At 38.7% G+C, this 18,055-nt stretch overlaps 1 protein-coding gene across 3 annotated transcripts in view; it reads left to right on the forward strand.

The window, feature by feature from the left end:
* Positions 1-18,055, forward strand: part of MTMR2 (myotubularin related protein 2) — an 86,082-nt gene that overhangs the window by 33,343 nt on the left and 34,684 nt on the right. For all 3 annotated transcript variants that reach the window (XM_004584999.4, XM_058663998.1, XM_058663999.1), the window contains one exon: positions 2,142-2,247. In XM_004584999.4, coding sequence (XP_004585056.2) covers positions 2,142-2,247 — 106 coding nt within the window. The remainder of the gene's footprint in view (positions 1-2,141; positions 2,248-18,055) is intronic.

The following is an 18,055-nucleotide window of genomic DNA, read 5'->3' on the forward strand; positions in this document are numbered from 1 at the left end:
ATCTTCCTCTCTGTCTCTCCTCCTTTCTGTATGTCTGACTTTCTAATAAAAATAAATCTTTAAAACAAAAAAGAAAAGGGAATATGTGTTTTAATCTAAATATTAAATCTTAATTCAGTGTCTGAGGTTTTCTACCATTCTTTAAGTAATTTTAATATCCTTTTACTGAAAAAAGAAAAACTATTTCAGCTATTTGGCAATGATGCAGTGGCTTAGTAAGCTTGCCTGTTAGCATCGGTTTGTGTGCTAGCTGCTGCACTTCCCATCTAACTCTCAGCAGAGGATGGCTTGAGCCCTTGGGCCCCTGCGCCCTTATGGGACACTTGGAAGAAGCTCCTGGCTCCCAGCTTTGAATTAGCCTAGTCTTCGCTGTTGAAAACATTTGGGTAGTAAACCAGCAGATGGAAGACCTCTGTCTCTTCTTAGTAAAATCTTTCAAATAAAAATCTTTAAAGAAAGTTACATCAGTCAAACTTACAGCATATTCACTTTATTTCTAAATTTAACTAATGGCCTTTATTAACTTTAGTTACTAAAATAGATATAACAGACAACAAGATTAAAAAATAATTGGTAAGAGAAATAATTAAAAATAATGCATTTAAAAAATAATTGGTAAGAGAAAAAATGTATATATATTCTTAATCCTTGAAATCAGCAAAAAATAAAAAGCTGTATGTGATCACATCGGAAGTTCTATCAGAATTTAAGAAAATGAAACTGTAGAGTTTCATAACTTACTATAATGGTAAAATGGATATTCTAAGATCTACTTGTTGAAGTATAGAATTTGTGATTCTCTATGACATTTCATTTAATATGTGTACTGCAGTTCCATTTACTGCAAATGGTGGGATGTATTTGAAGAGCAGGGGGAGAGTTCCCAACTTTTGGCTCATTCTCTAAATATCTGCAACAGCCTGGCCTGGGCCAGCCCAAAGTCAGGAGCAGGGACCTAGTCCTGGTCTCCATGTGGACGGCATGGATGCACCTGCCCTCTGCTGCAGCCTAGGCTGTGCATTTTGGGAAGCTGGAATTGAATCCGGCCACTCCAGCATGGGAGATGGGCAGCTTAACCTCCGGGCCAAATGTATGCCCCTACTGCTTTTTAGACACAAAATGCCAAATACTACATGTTCTATCTTATATGCAATCTCAAAGAAAAAAATTAAAACCAAACCAAAAATGTGGCTATGAATGCAGACTGCATTTGCTAGTTTGGGGAAGTGGGGTGAGTTCAGGTGCCGTATTTATGAAAGGAGTAGTTTCTGGTGCTCCAAAACCTAATGAAAGGAGTATAGTTTGTTGTGATCTATGATAAATGTGAATGTCTGGGAAGTTCGGGTGACCTAAACATTGAGTGATAACTGGGAGATCAGTATACTGGTAGTGGTATACTGGCATATTGGAATGTCACATTTTATCCCAAAAGAATGTACTATTCTAATTGAAAATGTAACAATTAGAATATGTTAACATTGCAGAAAGTTTGATGTGTAAAGGTTTGAGTTACAAAGATAGATCTGTCTTTCCACAATCCTCACCTTGTGCTTCCAGCCTTGTTGAACTATTTATAGCTTCTCAAATATTTCATGTCCGTTAATACTTGTACATTTTCACAGTGCTTATAGCTGGTTTTGGAACTAACCTTGTTTGTTTGCAGCCTGGCAATTTCCTGTCTCTTAAGTCTCAGTTTAGATATTAACCTCCTGTGTGATGTTTGTGTTCCCTGAACTTCCTGGCTAATATTAGCTGCTTCCTTTTTTTTTTTTTTTTCAAACTCCCATATCTATATATGGGGTGTGTGTGTGTGTGTGTGTGTGGTTATTACCACATCGCCCCATTTGATTACTTGCATATCTCTTTCAGAAACCTGAAAGCATGATTATTTGTGAGGAGTCTTCCGTTTATCTCTAAATCACAGTGCCTGGGTTAGTTCAAGAATTCGCCTGAGAATGTTTGAGTCTAGAAAGTTCTAGAAACGGGTGGTGAGCATATTTAACCCTTCAGCGACAGAATTTGACATTTTAGCAGTGTTTGGAGAAGTTGGAAGTTTTAATAAATAATGGAATTATACATAAAATGCTTAAAATGTTATGGTCGCCTTGTTTTGAACTGTGTCATGCTTTTGTGTTTTGTAGTGCCTCTACTTCTCAGTCGGAGCATTCAGTGCATACAAAATCAGCTTCTGTTGTGTCATCAGATTCCATGTCAACTTCTGCAGAAAACTTCTCTCCTGACTTGAAGGTATGTATCTTGTTTCCAAGTTCTGATGAAGTCCTTTCTGTTAGGCATTTGTGGCTCACACAAAACACTGATGGATTGACCTCAAAGATTTCAGTCTTCACGAAATACTCTAGATGGGTCAGCAAATTTGGAATACATATCTGTAAAAGAGATATCAGTAATTCTCTAAGTGCTGTGCCCAAAGGTAATTATTGAATCTCTTTGTGGTGTACCAATTTGTGCGATTACTCCCATAATGCAATTGATGGCTGACATTTATTGAGTACTTACTATGTGCCAAGCGTTATTCTAAGGACTGGATGTGAATTATCTCTTGTAATCCTCCTTCCAAAGAAGTAATTCAAAGAGAATAACTGATGTGTCCAGGAACTCATAGCTAATCACTTTCACTTCCATTGCTCCAGATTATGCAGTCTGGCTCTGGATCTCAGTTACTTAAACACTGTGTGATATTTTCATATGTTTCATTATGCTTTACAAGTATTCCTCTGTTTAGTAAAGGTCTGTTTCTGTGAAATTAACCACATTCCTGGATTCACTAGTGCTGTTCATGTTTAACTTTACTTCATCGTGTTTTTAACCATCAGAATTCATTTTCCTGGTTCTGGAAACCAGGATGTCCAACAGCAGGTGCTGACAGTTCTGGTGTCTGATGAGGATGCACCTGCTGATAGCAAGAGAGGCCCTGCGACTCCTGCCACGCGCGCCTCTTCGAGTGGCTGCTTTTTCAGTGGTTATACTTGGGCAGTTTCAACTAAAGCACTGTTATGCTTGGTGATATAACTGTGTTGAGCATCTATCAAGACAATAGATTTTTAATTTCTTTTATTTCAAAACAACTAAAAAATACAAGACATAAGGGCTTCTGTAAATTTGTTCTCTTTAGAGAGTATTGCATGACATTAAATATTACTAAGTTATAAAGGCTTTTGTTCATTAAGTGAGTGTGTTATACTAACTATGAAGACTGTAATATTATTATCCTGAAATATAGCACAGATTTTGTGCAGGGCTCCTTATTAATAGTAGTGGATGTAAAATCATTTTTGTCTCTTCTTCATTCGTTCCTTAAAAACATATATGATGTGTGTATGCATATAATGTGTATATATACACATGTTTATACACACATCTGTATACATGTAACTTTTACTTATTCATTACATTGATAAAATCAATTAATGACCTATAGGCTTGGCTGTGGCTTGAATAGGATTTGACTTCCAAATTTTTGCAGATGTTTAAATCCCAGAGTTGTGTGCTGGGGGTGCTAGGGAGGGTAGAGGCCTAATCCTGTTTCAGTGTTAAGGGAGCAGCCTTAGGGAAGGTCCTTATGTTGTTGGGGGTATGCACTCAGAAATTGGTTCTAACAAGAAATTGGTTAGAAAAGCTAAGTTGGGCCTGGTGGCCACTATTTTTCCTAGTTCAGCCATTTGGTCATTGCTCTGCACATGCTCAGCCATTGCCATCTCGTGGTCTCACCAAAAGGCTGAAACCATGGAGTCTTTCTGATCTTGCATTTAAACCTGTAGAACCATAAGCTGAAATACACCCCTTGCTTCTTAAGTACCCTATGGTAGGCGTTTTGTTGTAGTAATGAAAAGCTAATATGGATTTGTTGATATGTTAGAATTTTTTTTGGCTGACTTTTGGTCACATCTTACTGTTTCTAGCATCACATGATTGATAAAGAATTCACACTAGATACGAAGATGTGTCACTTTGCTAGATGTTTGTGCTTACATAATTAATACTGTGTTCTACCTGCTGTTTATCTGAAATTTCTTAAGCCATTCATATAAATCATAGAGAAATTTAAAGTGCTTCCCTGGCTTCACATATCAACTGCAATACACTGTGGGTTGCTGAAACGAATGGGTGAAAGAGCCACACTGTCAGAAATGCTTCGTGTGGATGGGCCCTTCATTGTCATTCATTTCCTAACGTCCTTCTTCCAGCATTCAGTCACTGCCACCTCACAGTTACATGCTTTGTGCCTGTAGGCTTCTCCTGGCTGTTTCAATTTCTCAGACATTCAGCCAACTTTGGTGGCTGTTTTTGATGATCCTATCAAGTTTGAAGATTAGTGGTCAGGCATCTTGCACACTCCCCTGACTTTACCTGTTATTAAACTGAAATTACATGTTGTGGGGAGAAAGATTGCAGGGATTAAGTGCCATTTTTTTATCCCACACCAAGGATACATTCCGTCAACATAATTTATCCTTGTTGATTTTAACCTGGACCACTTGGTTGAGGTAATGTTAGGCTTTCTCATGGTGAAATTTTTTTCTCCCCTATTTCCCCATGCTATCTGAGTCATCCTGCATTATTTTCCCAAGGAACCCCCATCTGTTTTATGGAGAATGGTGCTAGAAACCAAGATGCTGTTACTAGCTGATTTTTTTTGAGAAAAAACTGATTAAAAAATCATTACAAAGTAGTTTTATTTTTATTCTGAACTGTGAGATCAACTTTTACGTTTCCTGCATTGAGATAGTATTAAGGCTGTGTGATTATACATTATGTGGAATAGATCTCTTTAGTGCCTGTTGTCCTTCAAATTTAACATTGCACAAACGTGCCTTGAGTTGTAGGGTTACCTTAGCATTGGAGCATAAAGGGGATCTGTTAAATTTATCCATCCATTCTGTACTGTGGAGTTACTTCTGTGTATTGTCACTATGCCTTATTCATACAGCGTCTTTCACAACTGACCAAGGTCCTCAGAGAATTGTATTAGCTGAACTAACAGAGCTGTTAAATTAAGATGATTATAGGTCACAAAGATTGATTATCTTTTCCATTGTATAATGGTTAAAGGAGCAACAAGGTTAAAAAGGAAACTCGAATATTTAGGGTGTCTTTTACTCTATTTTCTCATTTTAAAAGAAATCTTTAATTGTTCCATATAATCTTTGAGGAGTTCAATGAGTAATACTGCTATACTAAGTGTTAGTATCATTTAAAGAAAAGAATCACATGGGTGATGGTGGTATAGTGAGTTAAACTGCTGCCTGTTTTGTTGGCGTCCATTATAGGCACCAGTTTGAGTTCTGGTTGTATCACTTCCAATCCAGCACCCAGCTAATGTGCCTCGGAAAGAAGTGGAAGATGGCTCAAGTATGCATAGCCCTGTACCCACATGGGAAACATGAAGAAACCTCCTGGCTTCTTCCTTTAACCTGGCTCAGCCCTGGCCATCGCAATCCTTTGGGAATTGAAACAATTAGTGAATATCTCTCCCTGCCTTCCTCCTTCCATTCACCCCATAACTCTGACTTTATTTTAAGATTTATTTACTTTTTAATGGAAAGGCAGATACACAGAGAGGAAGAGAGACAGAGAGGAAGATCTGTCCGATGGTTCACTCCCCAAATGGCCACAATGGCTGGAGCTGAGCCAATCCGAAGCCAGGAGCCAGGAGCTTCTTCCTGGTCCCCTGCAGAGTCCCAAGTCCCTGGGCCATCCTCAACTGCTTTTCCAGGCCACAAGCAGGGATCTGGATGGGAAGTGGGACTGCCAGGATTAGAACCGGCGCCCATATGGGATCCCAGGGCGTTCAAGGTGAGAACCTCAGCCATTATGCTGTTGCACTGTGCCCTGACTTTTAAATAAATAAATGTCTTTAAGAAGTAAAGAGCAATCATGATTTCATTCATATGTAATTTTTTGGGCAGGGTAAGGAGTTTGAGGAAGGACTTGCTTTTAATAATTGATAAATATCTAGCCTGCTACATGCCTCGTACCTCATCTCCTTGATAACTTTTCTTTACAAGCCGCATCTCCTTAGGAACTTCTGTTATATAGGGTATCGGTGAGACTGATAGATCTACAAATGAGGGAATAAGAAGAGAACTCACTTCTAGCTCAGCACGATGCACTGGTCCCAGTGGGAAAACAATGTCAACTTGGCATCCCATGGGTTGCCCCCTAAACCATATTGCTACCAGGTTCTGGTAAGAATTGCTCCACAGCCAGGTGGGAAGGAGAATTCACTGATAATTCAGGAGGTGAACCCAGGCGTAGGACTGCAGGTCCTGCTGATGTGTCTAATCTGAGTGTGAGCAGAAGCAGAGTGGCAGAGTCCAAGCAGTAGGGTTATGGGAACCGGGTGGATTTCACGGCCCAGACCCCTACCAGTGCCATATCAGGTGCCATGTTGTGTACTGAGGCGAAGGCTCTGGGAGGGGGGATAACAGCAGGCTGCACATGCCCCAGGCCAGGAGGGAATGTACTTCCTGCTCATCGCAGTGCACCCACCAGGAAGACAATATAGACTTGCCATTCCACGGGTTTCATTCTAAACAGGCCTGAGTTGTCCCCAAACCCAGAGCAACCACTGGCAACCTTGTGATCTAGGTTAACATACTATGCATCTTCTCAGACCATCATAGAATGAAACTGGAGACCAACAAGTCAAAATATTCCAAAAGATATGCAGATAATTGGAGACTGAGCAATATGGTTCTAAATGAGCAATGGGTTACAGGAGAAATCAAAGAGGAAATAAACTGCTTGAAATGAATGAAGGCATCAATACATAACATATCAAAACTTAGGACACAATGAAAGCAGTATTAAAAGGAAAATGGGGAGGGTGGGAGGGAAAACACTGAGCTTATGGGACTATATCCTGAAAAATAAAAATAAAAAATTTTAAATCCAGTGGCAAAAGAATATGAAAATCTTATTTTAACAATATAAAAATTTGACAGGCAAGAAGCCTCATAACTTAGAAGGGCCTAAATAATACATTATGTACTTGAAGGCATATGAGTGTTTGCCCTTATTTTGTCTCAGGTTGGTGGTATTCCTCTTTAGCACATTACTAGCAGAGACTTTTACTTCATGATTGTGCTGCAAAACCTTTAGAGTTGCATCTTATGTATTTTTTGGAGATTAAGAAGTGGGTATGAATAACACTTCCTTGATAAATGATTGCATTTTCTAAATAACCATAAACATTTTTATAATAAAATCTGATTATATCCAGTTTTGCAGGTTGATGTGTTATATACCTCCAACCATAACATAGTAACATTTTAGTTAATTATAAGTGAAAGTAACTATTGGCAGCTTTGTTTTGCAAATAACGGGTTATGTAACAAAAAGCAAGTAAGAAGGAAAAAGCAAGAAGCAAAGCTTTCGTTATTAACAAATTATTTACCTAAGAAAACCAGGAAAATTTATATGCACACTACCAGAACTAATTAGCTCAGTTCTGTTGCTGGATATAAGATATCTTTTAAAAATCTCTTAATAAAAAACATGCTTCATTCATGGACCTTGGCAAAAATGTCTGGAAAATATGACTTAAAGGTCCCACTTACAAAAGCAGCAAAAATAGTTGGTTTTTCAAAGTTGGCTTCCTACCTACCTATACACAAAACTTTTAATTCATTAGGTTAAATGCTTAGAATTGGAAATCAAAATTTTAGAAAAATGCCATATCTTTCTGATATCAGCAACAATATTTTAAACAAGACCTCCAAACCTTTGACCATTACATAGAATATTGTATTTTTATTGTTCTAAAATTTATTTTCTGTGTCACAAAACTACTGTATGAAATCTGTGAAAAAAAAACCACACAAATTGTTAGAAAAGTAGACTCACAAAGAGCATGTGTAATTGATAAAGGATTAATATTCAAGATATATAAAGAAATCTTTAAGTGAGTAACGCAACCTAGTAGAAAGTTGAGGAAGATTATGAACTAGAGAATTAGACATATGAAGATACTTCATGAAATTTGTGGGAAGGTATGCATTTGCATAACCTTTTTGGAGTATTTTTGTATGTACATTTGAAATCTTTATGTGTTTCTTGTCCAAATATACTACTGTTTGTCTATTATTCCTTATGCCCTCCAAAACAGAGTGAGGAATATGGCTAGGAAGAAGACAGTGAAGACATTCTAAGATGCTTCCAATGTAATTAAAAGTAGCCTTTTAAGTAATTGTCAGACTGTGTTGATTTCTTAGTAGTTTGTCTCAAAATGACATTCTTGAAAATGTTAGTCACAGAACTTCCCTACTAGGTTGCAGCTCCAGCTGGGGAGCACAAAAGCTGAGTCTTGGTGGCTGGCCAGGTCAGGCACATCTGTAACACTTGTCCTTGTTTTTGTGGGCCAAGTCTGGGGACAGACTGGTCTGGGCCAGACCTTAGCACCTGCTGGCACAGAGGACAGCCAGGACAGGGTTTGGGCTGCACCTGGCTGAGTTAGGCTGTAACACTTGAGACTGAGACTGTGGATTAATCATGTTTGGTTAAGCACCCACCAGCATGCACCAGGCCTGGAGCTGGAAACAGGCCTGGTGGGGGAACTCCATGGATTTCCCTGCTGCCTGCAGTTCCCTGTGGTGAGCGCAAGAGTGGGAGCTATGGGCGGATCAGGCTGGGACATTGGTTGGCATGTGTGTGTGTGCTGGGTCTGGGAGTGGACCAGACTTAGCTGTGCTCTAGTACCCACTGGCAATTGCAAGAGCCAGAATGGGTATGTGACATGCCAGGCTAGGCTGGGTCACTTAACCAGACCACAGAAGTGCCAGATCTGAGGCTGGGCTAGGACGTAGCACCCATTTTTTCTTCTGTTGTTTTGAGAAAAATAAATTATGAACCATCCTATTTGGAATGACTGACCATTCTTCTTAAGATTATATCCTTTAACTTCTTTGCTTTCACAATCTTTATTTTATGAGATGATGTTTGACAATTGGTAATATTAATAATGTATTATAAAAATAATATGTAAATTTATGTAATACATTTTGCATTATATACATGTATATACTATATGTTGTTGAATACCACTCAGCCATTAAAAATAATGGAATTCCGTCTTTTGCGACAAAATGGATGTGTAATGGAAACCATTATACTTAGTGAAATAAACCAGTCCGAAAAGGCACATGTCCTGTTTTCCTTGATCTGTGGTAACTAATACAGATTCTGGACAAATGTAATCTCTATGAAAAATATAATGTGAAAAAGGTTGATATCTTGAGATTCAGTTATTTTACAGCCTGAGACTGTAAAATACATTGTTGAGGAATAGTAGGTTGTTTTTCCTACTTGTGATTTATTGCAGTCTTTATTCAGTGGAGTTTTAAGCCTATGATTATGAAATGAAATGACAGCATGCCATTGTAAAAGTTGGAAAAAAATTGAAGAGGGTGATTGTGGCTGTGTAACCTGGGCGGAGTGGAGGTTAGGCTGGGAAGTATCACTGTACTCCTAAAACTGTGTTGTGAAATAGGTAAAATTTGTTAACTTGATATAATTCAGTTTTTAAAAATGTCTATGGAAGATAGGTTTCATCTTGTATTTTTTTAGTTTGAGACAGTGATATGGAAACACAGAAAGGGCAAGAGGTCCCAGCTGCTATGAGCCTTCCCCACGTGCCAGTGAGCTGTGGCTGGGTGAAGGCTGAAGCTGGAAACTGAAGTGCATGAGTAGCAGCCACTCATACAACTGAGCCTTTCCTGTTTGCCTGCCATGATGAGCATCAGCAGGAAGCTAGCACCAGGAGAGGGACCAGAACTCAAGCAGCCACGCTGAAATGGAATGTGAGCGTTTTACCCAGTGTCCTCTCTAGGCCCAGTTCCTGCTCCTGCGTTAACTTTTAACTCCATCTTCCCATGAACTTGGTGAGATACCTGTAATAACATGTATCTACCATTGTAGTATAATTCAAAAGATCAGTGCCCTGAAAAATTTCCTTTACCGAGCGAACATGTTTATCCCTCCTGTATCCAAACTCACAGCACTGATTGATCCTTTTATTTCTTGACATTTTTGCTTCTTTCGGAGTTTCCCTTAATTGAAACCAACCAACATACAGCCTCTTCAGTTTAGTTTCTTTTGCTTAGCAGTAACTTTTTTTAAAAAAGGATTTATTTTTATTGTAAAGGCAGATTTACTGAGAGAGAGACAGAAATATCTTGTATTCACAATGGCTGGACCAGAGCCAATCAGGAGCCAGGAGCTTCTACAGGTGTCCACATGGGTGCAGGGTCCCCAGGCTTTGCTTCATTCTCCACTGTTTTTGCAGGCCACAAGCAGAGAGCTGGATTGGAAGTAGAACAGCAGGGACATGAACCAGAGCCTGTATGGGATCCCGGTGCACTCTTTTTTTTTTTTTTTTTTTTTAATTTTTTAGTTTTCATGATATAGTTCCTTAGGCTCAGGGATTTCCCCTTGGAATCCCAGTACTTGTAAGGGGAGGATTAGCCGTTTGTACCATTGCACTACCATTGCATGCCACCCCCCCCATTTTTAAAGATTATTTATTTTAAAAGAGTTAGGGGTAGGGAAAGGTGGAGAGATGGAGAACAGCTAGCATTGGGCTAGGCTGGTCGCAGGGAGCTGGATTGGATTTGGGGTATGAACTGGTGCTCGCGGAATGCCAGTGTTGTAGTTAGTGGTTCACCGACTGTGCTACCATGTCAGCTCAGCAATAATCTTTTAAGGTATTTCCATATCATTTTGTGCCTTGATAGCTCATTTCTTTGTATTATCTGTCATTGTTCATTTATCTGCATAATCTACTGAAGAATATTTTACTTGTTTATGATTAAAATCAGACTTTTTTCTTGAAGTTGGGCATATCTGAACTGGGTGACTTGAAACAATTGAAATATATTTTTTCACAATTCTGAGAGTTTGATATCTGAAAGGATGGTGTTTCCTGCTTCCCAAGAGGGCTGTGGGAGAAAATCTGTCCCGGGTCTTCTCGTTGCTAGTGAAGAACAACAATTTGGTGTACCTTGGGTTCTAGATTAGCGTAGCCTCTGCTTGTGTCTGCACAGCACGTGCCCCCTGTCCTCAGGTGGCTGTCATTCTGTAAGGACACAAATGCTGCTGAATTTGGGTCCCACCCTACTCTAGTATGACCTAATCTTCACTAAATCTGTTTGTGACTACCCTCTTCCTCAAATGTTCCTGTTGTGATTCGCTGCTGGTTAGGACTTCATTGTATCCTTATTGTACAGTGCAACCCATGGCTTGGTAATGGTATTTCCAGACTATTCTTTAGATTCTCATACTTTTTTGACTGCTGGAATCATCAATGGTGATGTAATGTTGCTCAGTTCTTCACAATTGTGGTTTTAACGGAAAACCAAGTTGTCCTTGACTGTGTTATAAAAAGAAAGGGCTTCTTGTGCTAGAATTTAGATGTGCTTCCAGATGTATAACCAGTAAATTCATCCCACATGTCAGTAGGTTGCTTTGCCCTGTTCAAGTTTTTGTTTGGTTCATTTGCCCACTGTATGCTTGCCATTCAAATTGTATAAAAAATAAAATAAACTTTCTTTAGTAGAATTATCCAATTAAAATTTTATTCTTGGTTTTAGTAGGTATAGAAAATGTTGAGTAATTTATAACAATTGCTTGCTCTTTTTTCCCTTTCAAGTGATTATTATTTTAGTGTTTTGTGGATTTCAGGACATTCCTTTCCTGTTTTTCATCTTACCGTTCCATGTGAAACCTGACGTAGAGTTGCAGAGCTCCAGATCAAGATTTCTGAATTTGCTTTACAGTGATTTCTTAGTTCTGTTGGGGAGGGGAAGTGAGGTAGAATGTGAGAGGGAGGGAGAGAGGACGATTATGATCACCTGGAAAATTATTGAACAGTTTGAAAATAATTTGATGAAAAGGGCATGGAAGAAATTTGGGGATGTGGAGAGATCAAAACTACATTGACTATCACAAGTGAAAAACAAAGTTGAACCTGTAGTTTCTTACCGGTAAGATTTTAATAAGGGTAACAGACTTCACCATCTTCAGTGCTGTGAAAGAGCAGGCCATGTATTGATCCTGCCTGACGTGGCAGGTGCTTCACAGGCAGCCAAGAATCTGCTGCATGATGGGTATCGGTAACAGCATTTTGCCCAGTAAAAGAAAATGTTTTACGTATTTCAGGGGATTTTTCCGTAAGTGAATTTCTCTCCATTCATGGTTATGTGATTTATTCTGCACTGAAGGTATTTTCATGTGAATGCTGAAAAAAAAGTAACAAGCGTGAATCAGTCTGCTTTGTGCTCTTTGTTCTCCAACCCACCCCCCCAACCTCCCCTCCTTTTTACAGAAATTTGGCTCCTGGATTTTTTTGAGATGCATTTTTTGCTTTGACCTTACATTATGTCTTCATTGAATCTCTTCTCTGAGTAGCATACAAATCCTCAAATATGATTTATATAACTGCCTCCATGTTTTTTGAAAATCCTAGGGTCAGATTTGGTCACTCTTGCCAATATATTATTTCATGCTGATTTCTACCTCCTTAGAGTAATCTAGGATTTTAAATAATTCTCTCAACGATTATCACTTTATCTTTTGCTCAGTTTTGTGAATTTCCTTGACCATACCATCTGTCTCCTTTGGAAGGCTCTAGTGATGCTGCTGATGCTGCTTAAGATTTATTTGTATAGGAAATGCAGATTTACAGGGAGGAGAGACAGAAAGATCTTCCATCTGTTGGTTCACTCCCCAGATGGCCACAGAAGCCAGAGCTGAACCATCAGGAACCAGGAGCCAGGAGCTTCTTCCAGGTCTCCAACGTGGGTTGAGGGCCCCAAATCCTCTGCTGCTTTTCAAGGCCACAAACAGGGAACTTGATAGGAAGTGGAACAGCTGAGACATGAACTGGTGTCCATATGGCATCCTGGCACTTATAAGGGGAGGATTAGCCAGTTGAGAAATTGTGCCGGGCCTTACAGTAATGCTTCTTTGTATGACTAGTCCTGTTGATGACGCTTACCTTCCCCCCCAAGATTGCATTATGAAAATTTCTACATGTTAAAGTTTACACACACATACACTGTCTGAATTCTGCCACTAAAATTGTGTTCTAGAGGCCAGCCTTGTAGTACAGTGGGATAGGCTTAAGCTTGTGATGCCAGGATCCTGTATCAGAGTGCTGACTTGGGTTTTCCTACTGTTTCTCATCCAGCTTTATGCTGATACTCCTGGGATACTAGGGGAAGTCAGCCCAAATACTTGGGCTTTTGTCACCAACATGGGAGGCCAGGGTTAAGTTTCTGGCTCCTGGTTTATGCCTTGCTCAACACTGGCTGTTGTGACTATATTTTGGTGAGTGGATTAATTCTCCTTCTCCTTACTCCCCTTTTCCCTCTCCGTGTCTTTCTCTCCTCCCTCTCCTGTGCCTCTCCCTCTCACCTGCCCCCACCATGTCTGTACCCCTGACTTTCAAATACTCTTATATAACATGAATTCCTGTCGAAGCCTTCTTTAGTATTACTAAAATATTTCAAAATCCTCATCCCTTCTTTTTAAAATGTGTAGCAAGATACCATAAGCTTTAACTCCATTTTAGTTTCTTAAACTATTTTCTTTCTTCTGTTAAGCAAACATTAAATCCATTCTATTAATTTCCCCAAGTTGTCCCCTATACTTGAATATTCCTGATATCTCTTTGACCCACAGAAATATTGAAAGGAAAATATTTGCTGTCTTTTCTATAATAGATCTTGTTAAATCTAGAATTTGGTAATTTGAGTTGGACATGACATGAGGAGGGAGAGAGAAGTGATTGATTCATAGTGCTCTGTGTGAAATGCCGTCTCGGGTGGTCATCCTTTGGGTGTGTTAGAGCTGAGGAGCAGGGCACCATGTGAGTTGGCCACTGTGAGAAAAGATCACGAAGGCTCTTGTGATGCTGCTGTCACTAACAAGAAGGAGCTTACATTTTTTAATGCTATTTTGCATATCTCTTTATGACATCGCTATTTTATTTAGTTGGAAACCTAAAACATGGAAATAATGTAATCTTAAACAATTGCATGACAATGGAGTTAAGACTTACGAGTTATTATTTTGTTTATAGTGATTCGAGGCTTTTTGTGGGGGGATGGAGGTTATTCAGGAAATAAAAACTTCCTCATATACCACAAATCCTTACATGAATTTAAATTTTTACACCTCCCAATGCCTCTTTTCACCTGAGAAATAGCTTCAGGTAATTTTTTTCCTTATTAAAGTTTTCTGAGACCTAGCATATCTGGAAGTGACTTCATATTGCCATTAAACACACAGCAGAATCATTTTCCTTCCTGTCTCTGATGACATCTTGTTATTGCCTTCTAGAATATGATATTATAGATAAATCTGAAGCTAACCTGGTCTTACTTCATTTGAAGGTAATTTCTCTTTATTTTTTTTCCTACCTGTATTTTTTTATTTTGTCTTTTAAGCCTTGCAGTTCAAAAGGCTCACCAAGACGTGCTTGTGTTTGTGTCCAGGTTTTGTTGATCATGTGTGGGCTATGGAAACAGTTTTGATCAATGTATCTAAAAATACTTATTGAGTTGAAAAGCACATCTTCATTTACTCAGCCTTTTTTTTTTTCTTTGAAAGATAGAAGTCTTACCTTGCTTCTTAATCATTTTCTCTCATGATTTTATCTTTGTTCAAATTTTCTGCAAACTCTCTTAGCACTTGAAATGTTGCCCCACAGTGTTAATGTTGCGTTCCTGAATAATCCACCTCTTTACTAACTGCACACAGATTGGGTTTGGTAGTGCATTTCAGAATTTCCTTGTAATCATTCAGCATCTTACCCTTTCTGTGTGTGCCTCTTACTGCTTCCTGTTCCAGTGCCTTAGGAAATAGGACAAATATCCTTTTAAGTTTCTTTTGAATATGCTAAATAGCTTGTAAATATTTTTGTATTTCTTTTTACACCTGTAGGGAATATTTTTAGAATGATGATTTTTTTAAGACATTCCAGGATGATTTTTCTTTTTCTCAGGTAATTTTTTTGGGGGGGCTCTATTTTTTCTCTTCTGTTTTATTAAGAATAAAGTTGTTCAGAGCTGCTGTTTATCACCACATGGTTTGCAGTGACCCTGCTCTGTCAATTGGGAGTTAGTTTGAGTTCCTTTTTGTATCTTCAGCTACACAGTGTAATCTCTAGTGGAGTCCTGTGCTGCAGCTCTGCTCAACAAAGATGCAGTCTTACACTGTTTCTCATCATTTGTTTCGCTCTCTGATATTCTGGTCAGAGAAAGTGTAAGAACATTTAGGGTTGTCCACATGTGATATTTGTGTCTTAAAAATGAGGATTATACCTTTTGTGTTATAAACTCCTCTGTTTGTAACATAAATAAACTCCTTTCTTCTCCTGTGCACAACACATATACTTTCTGGGGATTGTAGTTTCCCAGTATATAGAGGAAGTCAAGAAAGTATACCTATGAGATATGGGAGCTACTGCTCAGTTAAGTGATCCCATCTTGGATCGGTGAGTGAAGTGGCATTCTTAAGGGAAGACAAAATGTGTTTCTTTCTGTTCTTTCACAGGTCCAGCATTGTTTGATTTTTTAAAATAGTTTGAACTAATTCTGTTGTTATTGCAATTAGAAGAAATATCTTCTTAGTAGATGTGACAATCAATTGTTAGTCTGAACTTGCATTAATAATAAACAGCTCTTAAGTGTATCATTTGCAAACTCTGATAAAAATGCAATAAATGAATGAACTCGTGTATAACATTGTATTTGTGGAACTGCGAATATTACAATTTCTTGGAAAAGAAAATGGAGGCATAGAAAAGATGAACATGTTGCCTAAGAGTTACTGAATAATATGTGGTACAATCAGGATTTGAATCCAGGAAGTCTGTGTTCTTGTGTATGACACATTTTTATCCCGTTTTTCTCCTAGACTGGATAGCATTCAATAAAGATGACATTTTCTGACTTGTGGAGTATGTGTGCACACACACTCTGCTATGTAGGTAGTGCATTAAAGTTGCTTGTTGAAACACATTGTCAAGCATTCAAAATGATAAATTTGTTTAGATTGTAGATTTGTTCAGCAGTTGTTTGTAGGTCTTAGTTATTGGCCTTCAGTGAACTTTGGAGTAAGATAGCAATGTTTATATAATACAGGAATATTAAATTCATTGGGTTTGCACTGCCCAACGTAAGAGCCACTAGACATAGGACTACCGAGCACTTGAATTGTTACCAGTCTTTGAGATGTCATAAATATAAAATACACCCTGGAGATTTGAATGCATAGTTTGAATACAAATAATGTAAATTGTGTCATTAATGCTTTAATAATAGGGGCCAGTATCATAGTATGGTGGGTAAGGCTGCAACCTGTGACACTTCCCATATGAGTAATGTTTCATGTCATGTATGCTCCTCTTCTAGGTCAGCTACATGTTAATGCACCTGGGAGAGTAACACAGTGTGGTCACCGTCCTTAAGTCCCTAACCTGGTTCCTGCCTTTGGCTTTGCCTTGCCCTGGCTGTCTCAGCCATTTGGGGATCAGTGGGTGGAAGCTGTTTCCCTCCCTCTCTTTCTTTTAGTAACTTCGCCTTTCAAATAGTATTAAACTTAAAAAAATATTTTTACATGTCAGAAGTGCAATGTTTTTTGGGTTAAAGAATACATATTATTAAATTGTCTATCTCAGTTTAGCTTTATTTGGGAGTAAGGTGGGAAGAGAGGAAGAAAGGAGAGAGAGAGAGAGAGAGAGAGAGAGAGAGAATGAACTGCTCTTTATTAGTTTACTCCCCCAGTGCCCACGGTAGCTAGGGTTCCACTATGGCTGGAGCTAGGAAATGGAAACTCAATTCTTCTCTGTGGTTGGGCAGGAACTCATTTACTTGAACCGTCACTTCTGCCTCCCAGGATCTGTGCTGTCAGGAAGCTAGAGTTTAGCTAGAACTGCGACTCAAAGCCAGATACCCTGATGTCTAATATAGGCACCTAAACTGCCCAACTAAATGCCTATTTCCTCTTTTTACTAGATGATTTACTAAATATGTGGTTCATCTGACATTGGTTTTGAGTGCTCAGAAATGTCAATATGATTTCTCTATACTTGGTCTAGAATGCAGAGAGGAGGGCCAACGGGGAATTAGAGTGGTGTGGTAATTACAAGACAGGAACTCATGCAAAGAGGCCATTTAAGCCAGTTCTAAAGGCTTACAAAAAGTGACTTTTAAGGTGTTAATACCTTGCTTCCCCCTCCCTGGTCCCCACTTCTTTTGAGCTCTTTAAGCCTACTATTTAAATGGAAGAAAATAATGTCAAGAGCTAATTAAAATTATTGAAAGTTTTTTTTTCCCCGGGGGACTGGGGCCAGAGAGTCTCAGTGGTATTGGTGTTCAGTGTAATGAAACAAACCAAAATCAAAGAAGCTGACTTGAATGTGTTGATTCTACTGCTCTTTGTGTTAAATAATGGCTAGATAGCCAAATAGATGATAGTACCATTTGCTAAGTAGGGAACCAGAAAAGTTTAAGGTCTAATGAGTCCAAAGTATCATTGGTATATCCAGATGTGGATTAATATTGGGCAGGTACATTATGTAAATAGAAACTGAGATCTTTATGGATCTATATAGATTGAAGTTAGTTTAAGTCCTAGATAGGTGTGAGATCCTTAGGTGTAGAATAAAGTGGAAAAGGAGTTTATTACAAACCTCTTAGCAGAAAAGGAAGAGAAAGTACATAAAAGCTGCCATCAGTGAATGGTCAGAAACATAGTTTAGCCAAGATGGTATGCTTTCAAGAGACACTAAGTATATTCAGTGTCAAATGTGGCTGAGAGATAAAAATAGACTGAGAAATGCTCATTTCCCTCAATAATAAGACAGTTATTCATGAGAGAGCAGGTTCCCTGAAGCAGTGGGGTTAAGTGGCAGTGGCTGATTGCAAATTGTTGTGGAATTAAAGGGAGGTGAAAAATTGGAGACGAAAACTTACTGTTTGACAGTGAAAGAAATGGATAGAGAAGGAATGATTTTGGTAACTAATGGAGTATA

The sequence above is a fragment of the Ochotona princeps genome, chromosome 4, assembly GCF_030435755.1.
Source record: "Ochotona princeps isolate mOchPri1 chromosome 4, mOchPri1.hap1, whole genome shotgun sequence".
In the NCBI taxonomy this organism is placed as follows: Eukaryota; Metazoa; Chordata; class Mammalia; order Lagomorpha; family Ochotonidae; genus Ochotona; species Ochotona princeps.